The sequence below is a fragment of the Delphinus delphis genome, chromosome X (genome assembly GCF_949987515.2).
Source record: "Delphinus delphis chromosome X, mDelDel1.2, whole genome shotgun sequence".
In the NCBI taxonomy this organism is placed as follows: Eukaryota; Metazoa; Chordata; class Mammalia; order Artiodactyla; family Delphinidae; genus Delphinus; species Delphinus delphis.
In genome coordinates this window covers 86,107,057-86,134,925 of record NC_082704.1, presented here as the reverse complement: position 1 = coordinate 86,134,925, position 27,869 = coordinate 86,107,057, and the positions used below count along the sequence as shown (strand labels likewise).

The 27,869-nt window shown below is 40.1% G+C and overlaps 2 protein-coding genes across 2 annotated transcripts in view; one reads left to right on the top strand and one right to left on the bottom strand.

Moving 5' to 3' along the window:
- The window catches only part of ZNF157 (zinc finger protein 157), a 505,987-nt gene that overhangs the window by 64,982 nt on the left and 413,136 nt on the right, over positions 1–27,869 (top strand). The gene's annotated exons all lie outside the window — the stretch shown is intronic.
- Positions 1–27,869, bottom strand: part of ZNF41 (zinc finger protein 41) — a 52,015-nt gene that overhangs the window by 20,242 nt on the left and 3,904 nt on the right. Inside the window, exons 2-3 of the mRNA XM_069540371.1 lie at positions 4,015–4,258; positions 2,319–2,363 (exon numbers count right to left, since the gene is read on the bottom strand). Coding sequence (XP_069396472.1) covers positions 2,319–2,363; positions 4,015–4,086 — 117 coding nt within the window. The 5' untranslated portion in view covers positions 4,087–4,258. The remainder of the gene's footprint in view (positions 1–2,318; positions 2,364–4,014; positions 4,259–27,869) is intronic.

The window sequence follows — 27,869 nt, the reverse complement described above, 5'->3', positions numbered from 1 at the left end:
CAGCAGCCACATACAAAAAGGTTTGGTTTTATGGCCCATTTCTACCATGGAGGATGGCCTGTGTCTCTGCCACCACCAGGACACTTACAAGGACTCCCTCATCCTAGGTGAGGATCCCCACTCCAGCTCTTGACAGCTCGCCAGTGAACCACACAGCAATGTCTCAGTCCCAAAACATTCTGCACTCTCACCCCAAGGGAACGCTGTGCTGCCAGGATTGGCCACTCACTGCCCATTCTGTCCCTGGCCATCTGCTCTGTCCCACCCTGCAGCCGGCTTGGGGCTCAGTCCCCAAGGGCTGCTCTCACTCCTGCCCCAGCACACTTCTCCATCACCTCCTGTGATATAACCCTGCCCTTCTAAACCCTATCCCAGCCTAGCAGGAGGGCTCCTAGCGCACTTACTAGGCTGCCTGAAAGTATGCAGTGTAGCTCACTGTGCCCTCGCCTGGGGCTGGGGGTGCCCTAGTCTTTCCTGCTCCCATGCTCCTCCCTCTGGCTTTCCCTGCTTACCCTACCCACTCCTGTCCCCTAACTTCTCCCTGCTCCCTCTCCTGATTCTTGTTCCCTCTGCATGGTCCCCATCTGACTCTTCCTTCATCCCTCTGTTTACTGTTCCTTCTAAATGTTTCTTGTTATTTCTGACTGTCCCCTGGTCTGTTTCCTGATGCCTCTGTTTATTGCTTCCTCTGATTGTCCCTTGTTCCATGCCTCCTGTTTCTTCTTCCCTCTGACTGATCCCTGATGCCTCTGACTGTCCTGTGTTCCCTTTGACAGCTATTCCTCTAGCTGATCCTTAGTCTGTGGCACCATTCTGGTTGCACCCTAGTCCATCTGGCTGCTCCCTGGTCCTGATGAGCCTTTCTCATTCCTTCTAGTTGACACAGACTGACTGCCTTTTGACTCCTCTGACTTCTTTGTAGACCCAATTCTTCCCTGCTCCTTGGGCAGTCCTGGAAGGCATTTCTAATATGCTCTCATCTGGTGCTCTGCATCTGGTCCATGGACCACTGTCTGTGAAGTGCTGGTCTACCTGGCTCCTAGCCTAGGCTCTTGATCATCAACACATACTACTTCTGTGTGCTTTGTGCCACAGCTGGGTTCTGTACTTTCACCTTCTGCATCACTTGCATTACATCTGACTTTTGACTGGCTCCTTCGGCTGTTTCTTGGGCAGGGTGACCAACTGTCCCAGTTTGCCTAGGACTTTCCCTGTTGTAGCAGTGAAGTTCCACATCCCATGAAGCCCCTATTGCCCTATCTCAGGGAACTCTGGATGCTCCCCAGACTCTCTCTGGCTTCTGCAACTGTCCCTTAACCCCAGTGCCCACTACATGGGGCCTCTGGCTTCGGGAATGGATACTATGCCTTCCAGCTGTTCTCTAGTCCCTCTAGTTGTTCCCAGGTCAGACAGGCTGCTATTCAAACCAGATATATCTTTGATGTCCACTTTGCTGTTCCCTCTGGCTACTCCCCAACCTCTACGACTGTTCCTTGTTGCCTCTGGTGCCCTTGGCTACTCCTCATCCTCAGAGGTCCTTTTGCCTCTCCAACTGTCCCATGGGTCTGTCCCTTTCCTGCCCCTCCAACCTGTTCTACAGCCTCAGCATCTGGTCCCTAGCTTCCTCTGGCTGCTGCATATCCCAGGCTCATCTTTCCCATTTCCCATTTCTGTTCCCCAGTATCTCTGCCTTTCCCCATCCTCTCAGATTCTCCTCTGACCCCTGGTACCTCTTGAAGTGGCTTGTCTGGCAAGCTCTTACCCAGTACACCAAACCTTTTTGCTTTTTCCTTTTAGCTGATTCTTCTGTTTCCTTGTCCCTGTGGATGGTCCCTGTTCCCTCTGGTTGATATCTGGTTCCTCTATTTCCTGGTCCCTCCTCCCATTTTGAGATCCTTCTAATTGTTCTCATATCGTCTGGCTCTTCCTTGCTCCCCACTATTAACACTTCTCCAGCCCCAACTACTGTTTCTTGGTCTCTCTGCTGCTCCTGGCCTCTGGCTCTTGTTTCCCATTTCCTCTGTTTGTTCCACTGATTTCCCACCTGTCCCCTGGGCCCCTTGGCTATCCTCTGTTTCCAGTAAGTGCAACATGGTCCCTCCAGCTGTTCCCTGTGGCTATTCCTCATCCCTCTTTCTCTTACTGACACCTCTGCCTGTTTTCCAGCTTCAGCCACTATTCTTAGCCCAACTGGCTGTTCCTCACCCCTGGGGACATTTTTATTGGTTCCTTGGTATCTCTTCCCATTCCCTGCTCTCTGACATCTAATGAAAAAACTAAGAACCTAACAAATAAATACATGAATAAATAATATTTACCAGGGTCTTGGTCATTTCCGTCTCTTCTTGCAAATGGGCAGAGGTCTATGGTTGGGAAGGAAGACATGAATGGAGAAATGTGCCTTGCAGAGATCAGAATCATTCATCTAGAAATTTCCACACATTGGCTGGGCAAGAGGCCATGTGCAGAAGGACTTGGGAGGACCACATTGTTGTGTCCCCAACCTGTGGGTCTGTGACTGATATGATGGAGAAGAGCCTGGGCAAGGACAATTTTCCAAGAGTGGAAGTGCCCTACTGTTAGGCAGCAAATCGTTTACCATTCAATGTCCCTATACCTTTGACTCAAAATATAATTTCAGTGACTTGGGCAAAAAGATTTAAGTGTAAGAATTTCACCATAGCAGTTTTCATCACAACAGAAAACCTAGAACACCCTAAATTCACATATAGTGGATTGGTTAAATTAAATATAGTTTATCCATAGGATATAGTTTATCCTATGCATCATGTGTGTGTGAAGAAAAATATTTACTGCCTAGAAAATTATATTAAACTGCCAAGTTAAAAAGGAGACAACCAAATACTATGATTTCATTTTTAAACTTGAGCTATATAATGTATATGTGTGTGGTATGTATGTACACTCACAGCCCCACATGTATACCCACATACATGCACATACAAAGGAAAAAAAAACTGTAAGGAACTATAGCTAAATGTTAACAATGATTAACTTTGGCTAATGCTGGAATTATAAGTAATGTTTTATTCTCTTGTATTTGCTTACCTGTATTTTCTAACATTATATTGTGAAATAATGCAATTATGAAATAGTAAACATCAAAATAATTTTTTAAAGTTTAATATTATCCTAATGACCACATGACCCTGAGCCCCTGTGACAACGAGCCTGTCCCCAGAGGTGACAGCATCCACAGGACAGTCGGAAAGAGGGAGCTGTGGGGCAAGGTCTGGCTCCCTCATCATCTTGCTCTGTTTACAGAATCTCAAGGGGAACTTTTAGTGGGAAACTTGGTCTTGGCTATTGTGTGGTGACGGTGGAAGACATGGTCAGGAGACAAGGTTCCAGTCCACTGCTGTCACTCACAATCCCAGAGGCCTGGGCAAGTCATGTACCTTCTCAGGCCACTTTACTCATCTTTGAGAGGAGGAGGAAGCAGAAGGGCCCTAGAGACTGTGGTCACCCTACTACCCTGCCATTCTCTAAGTTCCAAAGAAAGGGGATTTTTCTGCCCTAGATCAGGATAGAGGAGAAATCAGCAAGTCCCCAAGGATCAGGGGAAAGCAGGCTCTGGTAGGGATCAGCTGAGTGTGTGCACAGAGCCAGTGAGGACTGAAGGGCCTGTGCTGGGCGTCAGGGGGTAGCGTCTCCCTGGCTGGGGCCGGTGGTCACCCCTACCCAGACCTCGCTCGCAGACACCCTGCAGGGAGCTGCCTCCCCCTCCTCTAGGCGGTGGGGCTGACCCTCCCAACCCACCTTTCCTCCATTGGCTGCATCACATTTTCCACTGAAACAGGAAGGGCTCTGGATGTGGGACACCAGCCACGTGGTGCTCACGCAGCAGGAGGATGGTGACCTGTCTCAGGGACACCAAGTCCGGAATTTGCCCCTCCTGTGACACACTTGCCCCTGCCCTGAGTCCCTAGTGACAGGTCGGGGCCATCTCCTCACTGAATAAACTCCTGTCCCTTGAGCCCTGTCTCTCCTCACCTCACACACACTGCCATGTCCCTCTGCAGCCAGGGCTGGGGACCACTGGGGAGAGCTCCGGTTGGCTGGCATTGTCCCGCTGAGCCTCAACCCTCAGGCTCTCCTGCTGACAACTCCGCTCTTCCCGGTACCCTGAGGCCAGGCGGGTCCGTGGACTCAGCCAGAGCTTCTGGGGCTGGAAGGAAGATCCTGCAGCCTTCACTATGGGGTCTGGCCCAGGGGCTGCGCAGAGACTCCAAGAAACCTGGAAAGACAGTGTCCACGTGGTCAGTCATTCAGCATTCACCCCATAAATGCTTCCTGGGGGCACCAAAGTACAGTTTACAACACTGGATACTGTGGAAGAGAAAAGTTCAGTAATCAACACCAAGTATTAGCATACAATATGGAAAAAAACTCAAGAGATTTGGTGTAAAACGAATGAGAGTTTGAATTCCAGCTCTTTTGCATTCTAGCTGGAATCTGGGGAAGCCACTTTAGTCTGAGTTTCTTCACCTTAAAACTGAGGATGGGGGCTTCCCTGGTGGCGCAGTGGTTGGGAGTCTGCCTGCCGATGCAGGGGACACGGGTTCGTGCCCTGGTCCGGGAGGATCCCACATGCCACGGAGCGGCTGGGCCTGCGGGCCATGGCCGCTGAGCCTGTGCGTCCGGAGCCTGTGCTCCGCAACGGGAGAGGCCACAGCAGTGAGAGGCCTGCGTACCGCAAAAAAAACAAACAAACAAAAAACTGAGGATGAAAACACCCATCTCATAGGGCTGTTAGAGTTAAATGACATGATGCTTCAAAAGCACTCCTATTTGGCATCAGGAACACACTCCATTGATATTAAATATTGCTGTTATTATAAGGTGCAAGGAATGTTTTATTCGGTACCTCGTTTAATTTTCACACTCATCCTATGAACTAGGCATTACTTTTGCTATTATTCCCATTTACCATCAGATAGAGCTGTTCATAAATATTAAGAAATTTGCCCCAAGATCTCTTAGATTAGGGGGAAGGACAGGGATTCAAACCCAGGTCTGCCTTGCTCCAAAGTACATTTTCTTAACTACTGTGCCATATGGTATTCGATACGTGGAAGAATCACAATAAACATTATTTCTGTTTCTGGCTGAAGGATGACATGTCACATGTGATAAACCAAGCGTCTGTATAATTCAGTGTACATTCTGGGCAACTTATAGAGCCCACCCACCCTCTTCTGCCAAAGATGAAAACATAAACTCTTTGTCCCCTCTCTCCCAATTCCCATCTGGCCCTGAAAGTCAGCATGTCTGCACAGGCTCCTAAATCGGTAACCTACACTGCTTGACAAAAACTGTGCCCCAAATGGTGCCATCAACTGGTTTCCATAGGTTCCTCAAATAATCACCAACACAGGCAACACAACCTCAATAGAAAATCAACTATTAATCTGCTCAATGCCCCCTGGATCCAAACCTGACCTCCTATAGGACTCCATAACTCACAGCCCATATGTAGAGTCAATGACTCCCATAAACGCCTCAAATATAGACCTTCCGGTCCATCACATACTAACTCACACAGTCCTGCAATTACTGATGTCTACAGGTCCCAATCAATGACTCCCATAGGGCTCCTAAAACTGTCTCCCAAAGACTTAAAATCCCAGGCTTGCAATCAACCTTTCACCACCTCAGTGTCCCAATCAATAACTCTCATGGACTGACTGATGACTTCAGATACTTTAGATGACTTCAGACCTCCAACTCTTATAAAACCTCAAGAATTTCTATAGAGGTCTCAATCACTTACCAACATATGTCTCTAATTATGTTTCTTCAAGGATTTCCCAAGATTATCACTCACTGACCCAACATGAATAGCATCTATAGGCCCTGGATTATCTAATCCTATTGGACTCTAACTCCGTGATGCCCCCCCACAGAAATCCTCCCAATCCTTTACTCCCAGAGGAACCAAATCAACCCCAAATCTGGTTTGGTATTGAATTTAAAGAATAAAAAGAAAATTTAAAATGCTTCCAGGCAGAAACAGCATGTTATTTACAGTGGAAAGGGATCACAATGGCACTAGATTTATTTGCAATAGTAGGAGCCATATTAGAAGAAAACATCTACAAATTATTGAAAGGGACTGCAATCCAAGAATTTTAAACCCACTCTAGCAGAATACCATGCTTCCGTTAGAGCAAAAGACAATTTTAGACATACAAGCACTTATAACATTATATGCCAATATTAGAATCTCAGGAGAATACTCAAGGGGATAGTCTAAGCAATTGTAAATTCAAGAGTAACAGAAACCTCAAAATTGGAGGAAAGCAATTTTGAGAAATGATTATTGCAATCGATATATAGTTATAACTGAGTAAAGAAAAATGTATGTAATTGGGCATCTGGAACAAATAAGATTATTACTATTAATAAGTGGAAAAAATTTTAATACCCTGGGGAAATTTACTGAGTGAAATGAGGAGGAGGAAAATTATGCATCTCTTTCACTAGATCCAAATAATATTAAAACATTATTTGGATTTAGAAATAGAGAAAATATAGACAATCACATTTGTAAGGAAGGTGAAGGCAACTACTAGCAGAAATTGATAAAGATAAAACTCCAAACTCTAATTCCAAAATAATAAGAAATTAAGAAATTAGAGGGGAATTAAGAGAAACATGACCAAACCAGCAAAAAAAAAAAAAAAAAAAAAAAAAAGGAAAAGAGAAAGTGAGGAAATATCAACCACGTAAAATAAATAGTAAACATAAGATTATAGGAGGCATGAAATCAAATATATTAGAATTCAACTAAATTGAATGAGCTGAATTCTGATGTAAAAGATAAGGACTATGGGATTGGGTTAAAAAAATACAGTTGCCACACATCTAAAACAAAAAGACAAAAATGTGAAATGAAGCACTGGACAGAAGTATGCCATGTTATTTGCTACTCTTTCCATTATGGTCAGCATTAGTTATACCTTGTTAGGAAATCGTTGCCTACCTCAGGGTCATAAAGATGTTTAATGTTTTCTTCTAAAAGTTTTACTGTTTTATCTTTCACATTTAGATCTATAGTCTTCCCAGGAAGGATTTGGTGTGTGGTATGTGTTAGGGTCAAGATTCATTTCTTCCATATTGGTGTCAAGATGATCCAGTACCACTTATTAAAAAGATTACCCCTTGGGCTTCCCTGGTGGCACAGTGGTTGAGAGTCTGCCTGCCAATGCAGGGGACACGGGTTCGTGCCCCGGTCTGGGAAGATCCCACATGCCGCGGAGAGACTGGGCCCGTGAGCCATGGCCGCTGAGCCTGCGCGTCCGGAGCCTGTGCTCCGCAATGGGAGAGGCCACAACAGTGAGAGGCCCGCGAACCGAAAAAAAAAAAAAAAGATTACCCTTTTTCCAGGTTGCCTTGTGACGATATATGTGGGAGTCCATTCCCAAACTCTGTATTCCCATTGGTCTATTTGTCTATTCTTGGACCAGTACTACACTGTCTTAATTAATGTGCTTCATATTAAGCTTTGATATCTGGTAGAGTAAAAGATTATTAAGTTGGATTGCATTAAAAGTAAGGACCTCTGTTCATGAGAAGACAAAATTAAGAGCATAAAGGCAAATCTCACAGTGGGAGAAGATAATTGCAATACCTGTATCTGACAAACAACTCATATCTCAAATATATTAAGAATTCCTAGAAATCAATCAGAACGATAGAAGAAGAACACAAGGATCAGACACTTCACAAAGAAGATATCCAAATGGCAAATAAGCATAGGAAAAGATGCTCAAATTCATAAGTTAGCAAGAAAATATAAGCTACAGATACTCATCCACATCCACCAGAAATGGCTTAAATGAAAAAGATTGAAAATAACCAAGAGCTGGCAAGGTTGTAGAGCAACTGAAACTCATAAATTGTTTTTTAGGAGCATAATATACTACAAACACTTTGGAAAACTGTTTGGTATTATTTGTTAAAGCTGAACATATGCTTTATATCCTATGACCCAGCTATTCCATCGAAGCATTTACTCAAGACAAATGCGAACATATGTTTACCAAAAGACAGGTATGATGATGGTCACAGTGGCTTTATTCAAAACTGAAAAGTATGCAAATGCCCATCAGCATTAGAATGGATAAGCAACTTGTCCTTTATTAATACAAGGAATTAATACACAGCAACGAGAATCAACAACTGCTATACACAACATGCACAAATCTTATCTCATGAACATTATATTGGCCAAAGAAGCCAGACCTGAAAGAGCAATGAATCAATACTATATGATTACATTTCTATACATTTCAAAAACATGTAAAACTAATCCATATTGTTAAAAGTTAGGATATTGATACCCCTTGGAAGGAAGTTAGTGATTGGAAAGGAACACAGGAGGGCTTCTTGAGTGTTAGGAATGTTTTATTTCTTGATCTAGGTGGCTGGTTGTGCAGGTTTGTTCAGTCTTTTAAAATATCATCAAGCTAAACATGCATAATGTGTGCACTTTTCTGTATTATAATTCAATAAAGATTTTAAAAATATATAATACCCCAGACAAATGCAAGAAAATGAAAGTAGGTCTAGAAATATAATTATTGAGGTGGAAATTAAGGTCCAAGGTGCACAATAGATTAACAAAAAGGGAGTCTCTTTTAATATAAAATATACAATAAAGAAGTGATAACTTGCATAAACCTTTAGGGTCATTCAACATATACAAATAATACCAGCACAAATGCATGGAACCACGTGAAGTCTTAAAAATCATAATTTTGAGGACTTCCTCTTCTGGAGATGAAGTAGATATAATTTTATCTATTCTTCCTGCTAAATACAGCTGAAAACTCTGGACATTATCTAGAAAACATAGGAAAACTCTGAAAGGTGGAATGAAGAAGGCAGACTGGCTAAGGATCGTGAGACCTAAAAAAATGACATAGCAAAAAAAAAAATGACATGGCAGTGAGTTCTCTGGGTTATCCCTTAGCCTCATATAGCCTAGACTAGGTGCTGGAGAAGCTACAACCCAGAAAGGCCAATGGGTACAGACAAAAACTGCCCCAAGAAAGCCTGCTCTCTCTAGTCAAAGGACCAGGAAAGGGGCAGTCTAGCAAGATAGAAAACTTTCAGACAATGATGGCTCTACTCAAGCCAAACACAGAAAACACTGCAGTCCCAGCCCCACGACTAACAGCAAGGCCAAGTGGATCCAAGCCTAGACTTCTACACTTGTCAGACTGTAAGAAGGCACCCCCAGGCCCCAGCCCCCTGCCAGGGTGGTGTCAGAGAAAGCTTAATAGGGTGCTGTATCTTTCTTTCCTTGCTGGGAAATAACAACTGCCTTCTCCTCCCCTACCTGTAGGTAACAGTGGATACCAAGGGAAGCAGTGATGAGGTGCCTACCCCCTCCCAGCCAGGGTGGTATCAGCAGAAGCCTAGTGGGGAGGTGGAACCCCCACCCTCACTGAACAATAACAAGGAGTCCCTTGGCAAAAAAAAAAAAAAAAAAAAGAGGGCAAGCGAGAACTTGGACTTCCAACCCACCTGTCAATAACAAATGTCACCTGTGATGTGACATTTCCCTTCACCAAACAGCTCTGTCAAAGAAAGCCTGATAAAACATAAGAGTCAAATAAATTCTAGAACCTCATAATATAATACCCAAAATGTCCTGGACATACTAAAAAAAAATCAAGTGTCATTAGAGAAATGCAAATCAAAACTACAATGAGGTATCACCTCACACCAGTCAGAATGGCCATCATCAAAAAGTCTACAAACAATAAATGCTGGAGAGGGTGTGGAGAAAAGGAATCCTCCTACACTGCTGGTGGGAATGTAAATTGGTACAGCTACTATGGAGAACAGTACGGAGGTTCCTTAAAAAACTACAAATAGAACTACCATATGACCCAGCAATCCCACTACTGGGCATATACCCTGGGAAAACCATAATTCAAAAAGACACAGGCACCCCAATGTTCATTACAGCACTATTTACAATAGCCAAGACATGGAAGCAACCTAAGTGCCCATTGACAGATGAATCGATAAAGATGATGTGGTACATATATACAATGGAATATTACTCAGCCATAAAAAAGAATGAAATAATGTCATTTGCAACAACATGGATGGACCTAGAGATTATCATACTAAGTGAAGTAAGTCACACGGAGAAAGACAAATAACATATGATATCACTTATATGTGGAATCTAAAAATTAATTCAAATGAATCTGTATACAAAACAGAAACAGACTCACAGACATAGAAAACACACTTATGGTTACAAAAGTGGAAAGGTGGGGGGGAGGGATAAATTAGGAGGTTGGGATTAACATATACACAATACTATACATAAAATAGATAATCAACAAGGACCTACTGTATAGCACAGGGAACTCTACTTAATACTCTGTAATAGCCTATATGGGAAAAGAATCTGAAAAAGAGTAGGCATATGTAAATTATAACTGAATCACTTTGCTGTACAACTGAAATTAACACAACATTGTAAATCAACTATACACCAATATAAAATTTTAAAAATTTTAAAAAGAAAGAAAAACATCAAAGCTAAGAAAAGGGGAAGAATACATATGAGCTTCACTTGTGTTCAGGAAAAAAAATAAGATGTCATACTAAGAACCAGGTAAATCTCAACTTGAATGAGAAAAGACAATGAGGATGGTGGAAGAGTAAGACGTGGAGATCACCTTCCTCCTCACAAATAGATCAGAAATACATCTACATGTGAACAACTCCTACAGAACACCTACTAAACACTGGCAGAAGACCTCAGAACTCCCAAAGGCAAGAAACTCCCCATGTACCTGGGTAGGGCAAAGGAAAAAGAAAAAACAGAGACAAAAGAATAGGGATGGGACCTGCACCAGTGGGAGGGAGTTGTGAAGGAGGAAAGGTTTCCACACACTAGGAAGCTCCTTGTGGGCAGAGACTGCAGGTGGCGGAGGGGGAAAGCTTAGGAGCCACGGAGGAGAGTGCAGGAACAGGGGTGTGGAGGGCAAAGCAGAGAGATTTCCGCACAGAGGATCAGTGCCAACCAGCACTCACCAGCCAGAGGCTAGTCTTCTCACCCGCCGGGGCGGGCGGGGGCTGGGAGCTGAGGCTCGGGCTTCGGAGGTCGGATCCCAGGGAGAGGACTGGGGTTGGCTGTGTGAACACAGCCTGAAGGGGGCTAGTGCGCCACAGCTAGCCATGAGGGAGTCCAGGAAAAAGTCTAGAGTTGCCGAAGAGGCAAGAATCTTATTCTTGCCTCTTTGTTTCCTGGTGCGTGAGGAGAGGGGATTCAGAGTGCTGCCTAAATGAGCTCCAGAGAAGGGCGTGAGCCGTGGCTATCAGCGTGGACCCCAGAGACAGGCATGAGACACTAAGGCCACTGCTGCGGCCACCAAGAAGCCTGTGTGCAAGCACAGGTCACTGTCCACACCTCCCCTCCCAGGAGCCTGTGCAGCCTGCCACTGCCAGGGTCCCGTGATCCAAGGACAACTTCCCCGGGAGAACACATGGCGAGCCTCAGGCTGGTGCAACATCACGCTGGCCTCTGCCACAGCAGGCTTGCCCCGCATCTATACCCTTCCCTCCTCCCGGCCTGAGTGAGCCAGAACCCCCGAATCAGCTGCTCCTTTAACCCCGTCCTGTCTGAGCGAAGAACAGATGCCCTCAGGCGACCTACACGCAGAGGCGGGGCCAAATCCAAAGCTGAACCCCAGGAGCTGTGCAAACAAAGAAGAGAAAGGGAAATCTCTCCCAGCAATCTCAGGAGCAGTGGATTAAATCACCACAATCAACTGGATGTACCCTGATTCTGTGGAATACCTGAATAGACAACAAATCATCCCAAACTGAGGAGGTGGACTTTGGGAGCAACGATATATATATATTTTTTCTCTTTTTCTCTTTTTGTGAGTGTGTATGTGTATGCTTCTGTGTGTGATTTTGTCTGTATAGCTTTGCTTTTACCATTTGTCCTGGGTTCTATTTGTCTGGTTTTTTATTTTTTTTAGTACACTTTTTAGTGCTTGTTATCATTGGTGGATTTGTTTTTTGGTTTGGTTGCTCTCTTCTTTCTTTTTTTTAATTACTTAAATTTTTTAATAATTATTTTTTATTTTAATAACTTTATTTTATCTTATTTTATTTCATTTTACTTTATTTTATTTTACCTTCCTCTTTCTTTCTTTCTTTTTTTCTCACTTTTATTCTGAGCCGTGTAGATGACAGGCTCTTGGTGCTCCAGCCAGGCATCAGGGCTGGGCCTCTGAGGTGGGAGAGCCAAGTTCAGGACATTGGTCCACCAGAGACCTCACAGCTCCACGTAATATCAAACGGTGAAAATCTCCCAGAGATCTCAATCTCAACCAAGACACAGCTCCACTCAATGACCAGCAAGCTACATTGCTGGACACACTATGCCAAACAACTAGCAAAACAGGAACACAACCCCACCCATTAGCAGAGAGGCTGCCTAAAATCATAATAAGGTCACAGACACCCCAAAACACACCACCAAACGTGGACCTGCCCACCAGAAAGAAAAGATCCAGCCTCATCCACCAGAACACAGGCACTAGTCCCCTCCACCAGGAAGCCTACACAACCCACTGAACCAACCTTAGCCACTGGGGGCAGAAACCAAAAACAATGGTAACTATGAACCTGCAGCCTGCGAAAAGGAGACCCCAAACACAGTAAGATAAGCAAAATGAGAAGACAGAGAAACACACAGCAGATGAAGAAGCAAGGTAAAAACCCACCAGACCTAACAAATGAAGAGGAAATAGGCAGTCTACATGAAAAAGAATTCAGAATGATAGTAAAGATGGTCCAGAATCTTGGAAATAGGATGGAGAAAATACAAGAAACGTTTAACAAGAACCTAGAAGAACTAAAGAACAAAAAAACAATGATGAACAATACAATAAATGAACTTAAAAATTCTCTAGAAAGGATCACTAGCTAACTGAGGCAGAACAACGGATAAGTGACCTGGAAGATAAAATAGTGGAAATAAACTACTGTAGAGCAGAATAAAGAAAAAAGAATGAAAAGAATTGAGGACAGTCTCAGAGACCTCTGGGAGAACATTAAATGCACCAACATTTGAATTATGGGGGTCCCAGAAGAAGAAGAGAAAAAGAAAGGGACTGAGAAAATATTTGAAGAGATTATAGTTGAAAATTTCCCTAATATGGGAAAGGAAATAGTTAATCAAGTCCAGGAAGCACAGAGAGTCCTATTCAGGATAAATCCAAGTAGAAACATGCCAAGACACATATTAATCAAACTATCAAAAATTAAATACAAAGAAAAATTAAAAGCAGCAAGGGAAAAACAACAAATAACATGCAAGGGAATCCCAATAGGTTAACAGCTGATCTTTCAGCAGAAACTCTGCAAGCCAGAAGGGAGTGGCAGGTCATATTTAAAGTGATGAAAAGGAAAAACCTAAAACCAAGATTACTCTACTCAGCAAGGATCTCATTCAGATTTGATGGAGAAATTAAAATCTTTACAGACAATCAAAAGCTAAGAGAATTCAGCACCACCAAAACAGCTTTACAACAAATACTAAAGGAACTTCCCTAGGCAGGAAACACAAGAGAAGGAAAAGACCTACAATAACAAACCCAAAACAATTAAGAAAATGGTAATAGGAACATACATATGGATAATTACCTTAAATGTAAATGGGTAAATGCTCCAACCAAAAGACATATACTGGCTGAATGGATACAAAAACAAGACCTCTATATATGCTGTCTACAAGAGACACACTTCAGACCTAGGGACACATACAGACTGAAAGTGAGGGGATGGAAAAAGATATTCCATGCAAATGGAAATCAAGAGAAAGCTGGAGTAGCAATTCTCATATCAGAAAAAATAGACTTTAAAATAAGACTAGTACAAGAGACAAAGAAGGACACTACATAATGACCAAGGGATCAACCCAAGAAGATATAACAATTGTAACTACTTAGCACCCAACATAGGAGCACCTCAATACATAAGGCAAATGCTAACAGCCATAAAAGGGGAAATCGACAGTAACACAATCATACTAGGGGACGTTAATACCCCACTTTCACCAATGGACCGATCATCCAAAATGAAAATAAATAAGGAAACACAAGCTTTAAATGATATATTAAACAAGGTGGACTTGATTGATATTTATAGGACATTCCATCCAAAAACAACAGAATATATATTCTTCTCAAGTGCTCATGGAACATTCTCCAGGATAGATCATATCTTGAGTCACAAATCAAGCCTTGGTAAATTTAAGAAAATTGAAATCGTATAAAGTATATTTTCTGACCACAACGCTATGAGACTAGACACCAATTACAGGAAAAAATCTGTAAAAAATACAAACACATGGAGGCTAAACAATACAGTACTTAATAACCAAGAGATCACTGAGGAAATCAAAAAGTACCTAGAAACAAATGACAATGAAGACACGACGACCCAAAACCTATGGGATGCAGCAAAAGCAGTTCTAAGAGGGAAGTTTATAGCAATACAATCCTACCTCAAGAAACAAGAAATATCTCAAATAAACAACCTAACCTTACACCTAAAGCAATTAGAGAAAGAAGAACAGAAAAACCCCAAAGTTAGCAGAAGGCAAGAAATCATAAAGATCAGATCAGAAATAAATGAAAAAGAAATGAAGGAAACGATAGCAAAGATCAATAAAACTAAAAGCTGGTTCTTTGAGAAGATAAACAAAATTGATAAACCATTAGCCAGACTCATCAAGAAAAAAAGGGACAAGAGTAAAATCAATAGAATTAGAAATGAAAAAGGAGAAGTAACAACTGACACTGCAGAAATACAAAGGATCAGGAGAGATTCCTGCAGCAATTATATGGCAATAAAATGGACAACCTGAAAGAAATGGACAAATTCTCAGAAATGCACAACCTTCCGAGACTGAGGCAGGAAGAAATAGAAAATGTGAACAGACCAAACACAAGCACTGCAATTGAAACTGTGATTAAAAATCTTCCAACCAACAAAAGCCCAGGACCATATGGCTTCACAGGTGAATTCTACCAAACATTTAGAGAAGAGCTAACACCTATCCTTCTCAAACTCTTCCAAAGTATAGCAGAGGGAGGAACACTCCCAAACTCATTCTATGAGGCCACCATCACCCTGATACCAAAACCAGACAAAGATGTCAAAGAGAAAGAAAACTACAGGCCAATATCACTGATGAACATAGATGCAAAAATCCTCAACAAAATACTAGCAAACAGAATCCAACAGCACATTAAAAGGATCATACACCATGAACAAGTGGGGTTTATCCCAGGAATGCAAGGATTCTTCAATATACACATATCAACCAATGTGATACACCATATTAACAAATTGAAGGAGAAAAACTATATGATCATCTCAATAGATGCAGAGAAAGCTTTCTACAAAATTCAACACCCATTAATCATAAAAACCCTCCAGAAAGTAGGCATAGAGGGAACTTTCCTCAACATAATAAAGGCCATATATGACAAACCCATAGTCAACATTGTTCTCAATGGTGAGAAACTAAAACCATTTCCACTAAGATGAGGAACAAGACAAAGTTGCCCACCCTCACCACTATTATTTAACATAGTTTTGGAAGTTTTACCCCACAGCAATCAGAGAAGAAAAAGCAATAAAAGGAATCCAAATTGGAAAAGAAGAAGTAAAGCTGTCACTGTTTGCAGATGACATGATACTATACATAGAGAATCCTAAAGATGCTACCAAAAAATTACTAGAGCTAACCAAAGAATTTGGTGAAATAGCAGGATACAAAATTAATGCACAGAAATCTCTGGCATTCCTATACACTAATGATGAAAAATCTGAAAGTGAAATTAAGAAAACACTCCCATTTACCACTGCAACAAAAAGAATAAAATACCTTGGAATAAACCTACCTAAGGAGACAAAAGACCTGTATACAGAAAATTATAAGACACTGATGAAAGAAATTAAAGATGATACAAACAGATGGAGAGATATACCATGTTCTTGGATCAGAAGAATCAACATTGTGAAAATGCCTATACTACCCAAAGCAATCTACAGATTCAGTGCAATCCCTGCCAAACTACCACTGGCATTTTTTACAGAACTAGAACAAAAAATTTCACAATTTGTATGGAAACACAAAAGACCCCGCATAGCCAAAGCAATCTTGAGAAAGAAAAATGGAGCTGAAGGAATCAGGCTCCCTGACTTCAGACAATACTACAAAGCTACAGTAATCAAGACAGTATGGTACTGGCACAAAAACAGAAATATAGATCAATGGAACAGGATAGAAAGCCCAGAGAAAAACCCACGCACATATGATCACCTTATCTTTGATAAAGGAGGCAAAAATATACAGTGGAGAAAAGACAGCCTCTTCAATAAGTGGTGCTGGGAAAAGTGGACAGTTACATGTAAAAGTATGAGATTAGAACACTCCCTAACACCATACACAAAAATAAGCTCAAAGTGGATTAAAGACCTAAATATAAGGCCAGACACTATCAAACTCTTAGAGGAAAACATAGGCAGAACACTCTATGACATAAATCACAGCAAGATCCTTTTTGACCCACCTCCTAGAGAAATGGAAATAAAAAGAAAAATAAACAAATGGGACCTAATGAAACGTCAAAGCTTTTGCACAGCAAAGGAAACCATAAACAAGACCAAAAGACAACCCTCAGAATGGGAGAAAATATTTGCAAATGAAGCAACTGACAAAGGATTAATCTCCAAAATTTACAAGCAGCTCATGTAGCTGAATAACAAAAAAACCAACAACCCAATCCAAAAATGGGCAGAAGACCTAAATAGACATTTCTCCAAAGAAGATATACAGATTGCCAAAAAACACATGAAAGAATGCTCAACATCATTAATCATTGGCGAAATGCAAATCAAAACTACAATGAGATATCATCTCACACCAGTCAGAATGGCCATCATCAAAAAAATCTAGAAACAAATGCTGGAGAGGGTGTGGAGAAAAGGGAACACTCTTGCATTGCTGGTGGGAATGTGAATTGGTACAGCCACTTTGGAGAACAGTATGGAGGTTCCTTAAAAAACTACAAATAGAACTACCATATGACCCAGCAATCCCACTACTGGGCATATACCCTGAGAAAACCATAATTCAAAAGGAGTCATGTACCACAATGTTCATTGCAGCTCTATTTACAATAGCCAGGAGATGGAAGCAACCTAAGTGTCCATCACTGGATGAATGGATAAAGAAGATGTGGCACATATATACAATGGAATATTACTCAGCCATAAAAAGAAACGAAATTGAGCTATTAGTAGTGAGGTGGATGGACCTAGAGTCTGTCATACAGAGTGAAGTAAGTCAGAAAGAGAAAGACAAATATCATATGCTAACACATATATATGGAATCTAAGGGGAAAATATGTCATGAAGAACCTAGGGGTAAGACGGGAATAAAGATACAGACCTAATAGAGAATGGACTTGAGAATATGGGGAGGGGTATGGTAAGCTGGGACAAAGTGAGAGAGTGGCATGGACATATATACACTACCAAACGTAAAATAGATAGCTAGTGGGAAGCAGCCGCATAGCACAGGGAGATGAGCTCGGTGCTTTTTGACCACCTAGAGGGGTGGGATAGCGAGGGTGGGAGGGAGGGAGATGCAAGAGGGAAGAGATATGGGAACATATGTATATGTATAACTGATTCACTTTGTTATAAAGCAGAAACTAACACACCATTGTAAAGCAATTATACTCCAATAAAGATTAAAAAAAAGAATAAAGTGGGAGAAATAAATCTACCTGATTTCAATACTTTTTATTTAACTATAGGAAGCAAGACAATGTGGTACAGATGAAGGGATAGGCACATAGATTAACGGAACAGATTAGAGGACCCAGAAAAAGCACAGTCAACTAATTTTTTTACAAAGGTACAAAAACAATTCAATGTCTTTTCAACAAATGGTGCTAGAGTAATAGGACACTCATAAGCAACAAAGAAACAAACAAACCAAAATGAAACAAAAACAAAAAATGAATCTCATTCTAAATATCACACTTTATAAAAAATTAACCCAAAATGGATCATAGATTTATATGTAAAATATAAAACTGTTGGAAGACAACAGAAGAGAAAATCATCAGGACTTAGGGCTTAGTGAAGAGTTCTTAGATATGACACCAAAAACATAATCTTTTAAAAGAAAAAATAGATAAATTTGACTTCATCAAAATTAAAAATTGTGGCTCTACAAAAGACACTCTTAAGAGGATGAAATGACAAGCTTCAGACTGAGAGAAAATATTCACAAACCCCGTATTTGACAAAAGACTCATATCTATAACATAATAAGAACTCTCAAAATTCAACATTGAAGAAACAAACAACCCAATTAGAAAATGGGCAAAAAGGGCTTCCCTGGTGGCGCAGTGGTTGAGAGTCTGCCTGCCGATGCAGGGGACACAGGTTCGTGTCCCAGTCCGGGAAGATCCCACATGCCGCCGAGCAGCTGGGCCGGTGAGCCATGGCCGCTGAGCCTGCGCGTCCGGAGCCTGTGCTCCGCAACGGGAGAGGCCACAACCGTGAGAGGCCCGTGTCTAACGCAAAAAAAAAAAAAAAAAAAAACAAAGTAAAGAAAGGAAATGGGCAAAAGATATGAAGAGACATTTCACCAAAGAGAATATATGGAGGGCAAATAAGCACATGAGAATATGTTCAACATCCACAGACAAGCATATTCTAACATCTATATGGAAAGGCACAGCCCCTAGAATAGCTAAACCAGTCCTGAAGAAGAATAAAGTGGGAGAATCACTCTAATAGATATTAAAGCTTACTGCATGGGTACACTAATCAAGACTGTGGTTTTGGCAGAGGGACAGACACAGATCAATGGAACGGAATAGAGGATCCAGAAATAGCCCCACATAAGTATGGCCAACTGATATTTTTTCAAAGATGCAAAACAAGTCAATGGTGCTAGAACAACTGTACATTCAGGGCAAAAAGAACCTCAACCTAAACCTCACTCCTTACACAAAAATTAACTCAAAATGGATCACAGACTTAAATGTAAAATGTAAAACTATAAAATTTTTATGAAAAACATAGGAGAAAATCTTTAGGATTTAGGGCTAGACAGAGTGTGGTATGATAAGAAATATATATTTGGTTTTTGTTCCTGGCACAGATCTCTTAAAAGCCCTGAGATTTCTTACGTGATAGGAGTGATAAGAGCATCTTTTGTTAGTTTGTTATTCCTTACAAGCCCCTTCCAACGATGCCTGAGTTTATGCTGATGAAGGGACTCATGGTGGGTTCTTAGATAATTTTAGGGTGGGGGCTGGTTGCCAAAGGAACCAATCATTTGGTTATAGGGCTTGATTAGAGGGTTGAAACTTTCAGTCCCACTCCCCCCCCAACCTCCCTCCTAGAGAGGGGAGAGGAGCTGGAGATTGAGTTCAATCACCAGTGGCCAATGATTTAATCAATGGGGTCTACATGATGGAACCTCCATATAAACCCCTCCAGAAAAATCCCTAAATAATGAGGTTTGGAGAGCTTCCAGGTTGAACACAGATGTGCTGGGAGGAAGGCATGTCCAGAGAGGGCATGGAAGATCTGTGCCTTTCCCCCCATACCTTGCCCTGTGTATCTCTTCCATCTGGTTGTTTCTGAGTTGTATCCTTTATAATAAACTGGTAAACATAGTGTTTTCCTGATCTCTGTGAGCTATTCTAGCAAATTATTGAGCCTGAAGAAGGGGTCCTGGGAACCCCCAATTTATAGCTGGTAAATCAGAAGTATGGGTGGCCTGGGACCTGCAGTGACTGGCATCTGAAGTGGGGGCAGTCTTGTGGGATTGAGCCCTTTAACTTATGGGATCTGATGCTAACTCCAGGTAGGTAGTGTCAAAATTAAATTGAATTATTGGACATTCAGTTGCTCTCAGAGAATCAGAGAATGACAAAGTTTTTAGACTGGACACCAAAAGCATAATCCATAAAAGGAAACACTGATAAATTGGGTCTTGCCAAAAATTTAAAAACTTTTGTTCTGAAAAAGACCAGAGGATGGAAAGGATGAAGAGGATGAAAAGCCAAGCTACTGACTGGGAAAAATACTTGATGACAACATATCTGACAAAAGACTGGTATCTAGAATACGTAAAGAACTCTCAAAACTCAACAGTAAAATCATCCAAACAATTCAATTAGAAAATAGGCAAAACGCATGAACATTTCACCAAAGAGGATATACAGATGGCAAATAAGCATATGAAAAGGGGTTCCATATTATTTACCAGGGAAATGAAAATGAAAACTACAATGAGATATCACTATACATATGTCAAAATGGCTAAAATAAAAAATAGTGACAACACAAAATGCTGATGAGGTTGCAGAAAAACTGGATCTCTCCTACACTGCTGGTGGGAAACGGTTTGGTAGTTTCTTATAAAACTAAGCATGCAATTCCCATACGGCCCAGCAATAGTACTCTTGAGCATTTATCCCAGAGACATGAAAGCTTATGTTTACATAAAAAATCTGTACATGAATGTTCATAGCAGCTTTACTGGTAATAGCTCAAAACTGGAATCAGTCCAGATGTCCTTCAACAGGCGACTGGTTAAGCAAACTGTGGTACATCCACCCCAAGGAGTGCAATTCAACAAGAAAAAGGAACAAACTGTTGATACTCACGCTACTTGGATGGTTTTTAAGAACATGATGCTAAGTGAAAAAAGCCAACCTCAAAAGTTTATATACTGTATGATTTGATTAATATAACAATTTTGAAATGACAAAATTTTAGACATGGAGCACAGGTTAGCGGTTTCCAAGGGTAGTGGAGACAGAAGGGAAATAGGTGTGGTTATAAAAGGGCAACACTAGGGATCCTTGTGATGTTGGAACTATTCAGTATTTTGACTATGGTGATGGATACACAAACCTACACAGGTGATAAAATTGTATAAAACTTGGTACATGCATATACACATACATGTATGAGTAAAACTGGGGAAATCTGGATAAGATGGTTGAATTGTATCAAGGTCAAAATTCTGGTTGGCATATTATACTTTTATTTTGTAAAATGTCACCATTGGAGGAAACTGGGCAAAGTGCACAAGGGATCACTGTATTATTTTTTACAACTGCGTATGAATCTATATCTCAAAATATATTTTAAGTAAAAAAAAATTTTTAAAGGATGTTCAATGTCAATGTTTAAAAAGATGTTCAAAGCTTTTGTACAGTAAAGGAAACCATCAACAAAACAAAAAGACAACCTACTGAATGGGAGAAAATATTTGCAAATGAGGTGACCGATAAGGTATTAATATCCAACATATATAAATAGCTCATACAACTCAACATCAAAAAAACAAAAAAAAGGGCTTCCCTGGTGGTGCAGTGGTTGGGAGTCTGCCTGCCGATGCAGAGGACACGGGTTCGTGCCCCGATTCGGGAAGATCCCACATGCCGCAGAGCGGCTGGGCCCGTGAGCCATGGCCGCTGAGCCTGCGCGCCCGTAGCCTGTGCTCCGCAACGGGAGAGGCCACAACAGTGAGAGGCCTGCGTACCGCAAAAAAAAAAAAAAAAAAAAAACAATTAAAAAGTGAGCAGAAGAACTGAATAGACATTTTTCCAAAGAAGAAATGCAGATGGCCAACAGGCACATGAAAAGATGCTCAACATCACTAATCATCAGGGAAATGCAAATCAAAACCACAATGAGATATTACCTCACACCTGTCAGAAGAGCTATTATCAAAAAGTCTACAAATAACAAATGTTGGCAAGCTTGTGGAGAAAAAGGAACCCTTGTACACTGTTGGTAGGAATGTAAACTGGTGTAGCCACTGTGGAAAATGGTATGGAAGTTTCTCAGAAAACTAAAAATAGAACTACCATATGACCCAGCAATTCCACTCCTGGATATATATCTGAAAAAAACAAAAACACTAATTCGAAAAGATACATAAACCCCAATGTTCATAGCAGCACTATTCACAATAGCCAAAACATGGAAACCACCTGTGTCCATCAACAGATGAATAGATAAAGATCTATCTATCTATCTATCTATATCTATATATATATACACACACAATGGAATACTACTCAGCCATAAAAAATAATGAAATTTTGCCATTGCAGCAACATGGATGAACTTGGAGGGCATTATGCTAAGTGGAATAAGTCAGACAGAGAAAGATAAATACTGTATGATATTGCTTATATGTGGAATCTAAAAAATACAACGAACTAGTGAATAAAACAAAAAAGCAGTGGACTCACAGATATAGAGAACAAACTAGTGGTTACCAGTGTGGGGAAGAGGGGCAATATAGGGGTCTGAGAGTGGGAGGTACAAACTATTGGGTGTAAGATAGGCTCAAAGGTGTATTGTACAACACGGGGAATATAGCCAATATTTTGTAATAACTGTAAGTGGAAAGTAAACTTTTAAAAGTGTACAAAAATAAAAAAAATTTTAAAAAGATGTTCAATGTCATTAGCCATTAAGAAAATGCAAATTAAGACAATGATGATATAATCATTGCACACCTATTAAAACAGCTAAAAATGTTTTAAATAGTAACAATACCAAATTCTGGAGAAAATGCAAAAAAACGATCTCTCATATGTTGTCAGTGGGAATGTAAAGTGGTACAGACACTCTGGAAAACAGTTAGGCAGTTTCTTTAAAAAAGTGACCCAGCAATTGCACTTCTGGGCATTCATTCTAGAGAAATGAAATCTTACATGTACACAAAAATCTGTACAATTGTTCATAGCAATTTTATTTGTAATAGCCCCAAACTGGGGACAACCAAAATGTCCTCCAGTAGATGAATAGTTAAACAAACTGTAGTACATCTATAATATGGAATACTACTCAGCAATAAAAAGAAATGAACTATTGTTACAACGATAGTTGTAAGGATGGTTTTCAAGGACATTATGCTGAGTGAAAAAAAAAAAACAATCTCAAAGGCCACGTACTGTATGGTTCCATTTATGTAACATTCTCAAAATAACAAAATTATAGAGATGGAAAACAGATTATTGGTGGCCAAAGGTTAGGGATGATGGTGGGGGTGAAAAGTACAAAAAGGGTAATAGCTCTGTATATTGATTGTGGTGGTCGTTACACGAATCTACACACATGGCAAAATGACAAGGAATTAGGCACACACATTGTACCAATGTTAAATTTTTATACTGCATTATGATTTTATAAGATGTAACTATTGGGGGGAACTGGGTAAAGGGTACATGGGATTTCTCTGTCTTATATTTGCAACTTCATATGAATCTATAATTATTTCATAATAAAGAGTTTTTAAATATCACAATTACGCTGGGAAATTTTATTATAATATAATGGGTCAAGTAGACCAAAAAAAGAAGTAAAGAGGATTTGAAAAATATAATCAGTGCTAGATTTAATTCTGTCCAATTAATATACTCTTCTTTTAGACTCATGGCACAGTTAAAAAAACTTTAAATTGTGTAACTTGGGGCTTCCCTGGTGGCGCAGTGGTTGAGAGTCTGCCTGCTGATGCAGGGGACACGGGTTCATGCCCTGGTCTGGGAAGATCCCACATGCCGTGGAGTGGCTGGGCCCATGAACCATGGCCGCTGAGCCTGCGCATCCGGAGCCTGTGCTCCGCAATGGGAGAGGCCACAACAGTGAGAGGCCAGCGTACCAAAAAACAAAAAATTGTGTAACTTGGACTCAAAGAAAAAAATATTGATATTTCTTAAAAATTAGAGTTTTGGCAGGCTATATTACCAACAATACTACAAAAATCAGAAATATAGAATCAAAATTGCTAAGAGACTATGTCTTAAACATCCTCACCACAGAAAAGAAATGATAATTATGTGACAGGATGGAGGTGTTAGCTAAAGCTACTGTGGTAATCATGTCATAATTTATAAATTTATAAACATATCAAATCAAAACACTGTATACCTTAAACTTACACAATGTTATACGACAATTATATTTCAATAAAAAAGAAATATAGAATAAAAAGATAACCAAATGACCAAAACTAGTTTGCAGTTAAGAAATAGTCTCTACAGATACAAACTACTACACATAAAATAGATTATAAGAATTTACTGTATAGCACAGGGAACTATATACAATATCCTCTAATAACCTATAATGGAAAATAATCTGAAAAAATATATATATAACTGAATCACTTTGCTGTACACCTGAAACTAATACAACATTGTAAATCAACTATACTTCAATTAATAAAAAGAAAGAAAGAAATATTCTCTAAGTAGAGTGATGGTTACTAGGGGCCGGGGGGTGGGGGAAATGGGAAGATGTTGGTCAAAGGGTACAAACTTCCAGTTATAAGATAAACAAGTTCTGAAAATCTAAGGTACAACATGGTGATTATTGCTAATGATACTGTATCATATACTCGAATATTGTCTAGAAAGTAGATCTTAAATGTTCTTATCACACACACACACACAAAGTGGTAATTATGTGACATGATGGAAGTATTAGCTAACACTATGGTGATAATCATTTTGCAATATACAAATGTATCAAATCAACACACTGTACACCTTAAACTTATACAATGTTATATGTCAAGTATGTCTCAATAAAGCTGGGGGAAAAAGAAATATTCTCTAAACATGGCAGGATTGGGACTTCCCTGGTGGTCCAGTGGTTAAGACTCCGCGTTTCCATTTCAGGGGGTGCAGGTTCAATCCCTGGTCAGTGAACTAAGATCTCACATGCCACATGGTGCAGCCAATAAATAATTAAACAAACAGACAAACATGGCAGAATTGAAGATAAATTCAATAATAAAATTATAAACTTCATACCTCATTTTGAGACATGGCTAAAGTTATATTTAAGGGACATTTTAGCCTAAAATGTTTTTAATATTTAAAAAGAAAAGCCAAAGATAAATGAATTAAGTGCTAAACTTAAGAAATTAGAAAAAGAAAATAAAATATTCATGAGACACCTGATAAAGGTAAAAGAGAAGGAAATATACATGTACACACACACACACACACTCACATATCACACATATACTCACACAATTTTAGGAAAGAAAAAGGAACTACTACCACAGATGTGGAAGTGACCAGAATAATTTAAGCATTATGTGCAGTTCTATGAAAATATAAAATCCCTAGCAAACATAAACCACCAAGGGCTTTACTGGTGGTGCAGTGGTTGAGAGTCCACCTGCCGATGCAGGGGACACGGGTTCGTGCGCCAGTCTGGGAAGATCCCACATGCCGCAGAGCGTCTGGGCCTGTGAGCCATGGCCGCTGAGCCTGCGTGTCCGGAGCCTGTCCTCCGCAACGGGAGAGGCCACAACAGTGAGAAGCCCGCGTACCGAAAAACAAAACAAAACAAAACAAAACAAAAAACCATAAACCACCAAAATTAAACCCCCCAAAAGAAGAAATCAGTAAAGACCAGTAATCAGAGAAAAAAAAATAATTAAAATTTACCATTTTAAAAGACACCAGTTCTAAGTGTGTTTATAGCTGAACTTTAAAAAGGAGATAATTTCTATGCCATTTTAACATATAAAAAGATAGAAATCTCCTGAATTCCTTTTAAAAACTGCCATAACCTTAATACCAACACATGTTAAATATAGTACAAAAAAAGAAAAAAGAAAAGAAAACTATAAGCAGTTTTCTTATAGTGGCAAAAATTTTAAATAAAATATTACTAATTCAAATCCAAATGTATCTTTTTTTTTTAAAGATTTTTTTTTGATGTGGACCATGTTTTAAGTCTTTATTGAATTTGTTACTATATTGCTTCTGTTTTGTTTTTGGTTTTTTGGCCACAAGGCATTTGGGATCTTAGCTCCCTGACCAGGGATCGAACCCGCACCTCCTGCATTGGAAGGCGAAGTCTTAACCACTGGACTGCCAGGGAAGTCCCCAAATGTATCTTATAAGAAAAATTCCCCTTGACCAAACAGAATTCTTCCAGGAAGGCAAAGATGCGGCCACATTACACATCAATGTAATTCATTACAACAACCAATTAAAGAGAATAATACCATAAGGCTGTTAATATCAAAAAGCATCTGACACAATTCAGGAGCTATTCCTAATAAAAATACAAATTAAAATAAGAACATTAAAGAACTGTGTAAATATTACAACTACTACCCCCAAAATCACCAGAAAACATTATGCTAAAAAAAAATGCCCAGATAAAAAGACTTAATATCATTAAAATGGCAATATTCCCCTAAATGTTGTACAGGTTCAACACAATCCCTATCAAAATCCCAGGGGCATTTTGGAAGAGGGTAATGAGCTCATCCTAAAATTCAGATAGAAATGCAAGGAACCTGAATAGCCAAAACACTGAATAAGAACATAGTTGGAGGACACACATTTCTCTATTTCAAAACTTGCTACAAAGCTATATAAATCAACACAGCATGGTACTGGCATAAAGGAGGCATATAAATGAATGAAATAGAATTGAGAATTCATAAATAAGCCTTTACACTCATGGTCAGTTGATTTTAGATAAGGGTTTCAATACAATTCAATGGGGAAAGAAACATCTATGACATCAAAAGCACAAGCAACTGGGACGAAGTGAGAGAGTGGCATGGACATATATACACTACCAAATGTAAAATCGATAGCTAATGGGGAGCAGCCAAATAGCATAGGGAGACCAGCTCGGTGCTTTGTGTCCACCTAGAGGTGTGGGATAGGGAGGGTGGGAGGCAGACGCAAGAGGGAGGGGATATGGGGATATATGTATATGTATAGCTGATTCACTTTGTTATACAGCAGAAACTAACACAATAATGTAAAGCAATTATACTCCAATAAAGATGTTTAAAAACAAGCACAGCAACAATAACAAAAATAGATAAATTAGACTTCATAAAAATTAAAAACTTTTGTGCTACAAGGTCACCACCAAGAAAGTGAAAAGACACCCATAAAATGGGAGAAAATATATGCAAATCACATATCTGACCAGGGGCTTGTATCCAGAATATATAAAGGATGCTTACAACTCAATGATACAAAGACAAATAATCTAATTAAAAAATAGGCAAATAATTTGAACCGATATTTCTCCAGAGAAGACATACAAATGGTCAATTAAACATATTGTCTTAGTGTGTTCAGGCTGCTGTAATGAACTACGATAAACTGGGTGGCTTAAACAGCAAACATTTATTTCTTACAGTTCTGGAGGCTGGGAAATCCAAGCTCACACGTCAGCAGATTGGGTGTCTGGTGAGAACCTGCCTCCCGATTCATAGATGGCTATCTTCTTGTTGTGTCCTCACATGGCAAAAGGTGGAAGGGGGCTCTCTGAGGTCTCTTTTATAAGGGTACTAATCCCATTCATGAGGGCTCTACCCTCATGACCTAATCACCTCCCAAAGGCCTCACCTCCTTATACCATCACACCACGGTTTAGGATTTCAACATAGAATGGGAGGGGCGCATAAACATTTAGTCCATTGCAAACATGAAAAGTTGCTCAACATTCATTAGGGAAATAGAAATCAAAACCACAATGAGATACCACTTCACACCCACTAAGATGGCTAGAATAAAAAAAAAAGACTTGTTAAGTGTTGATGAGGATATGACACATTGGAATCTTCATATATTGCTGTGGGATGTAAAATGCCAAAAACAGTTTGGCAGTTCTTCAAAGGTACCATATGATCTAGCAATTCCACTTCTGAGAGAAATGAAAACATACATCCGCACAAAAA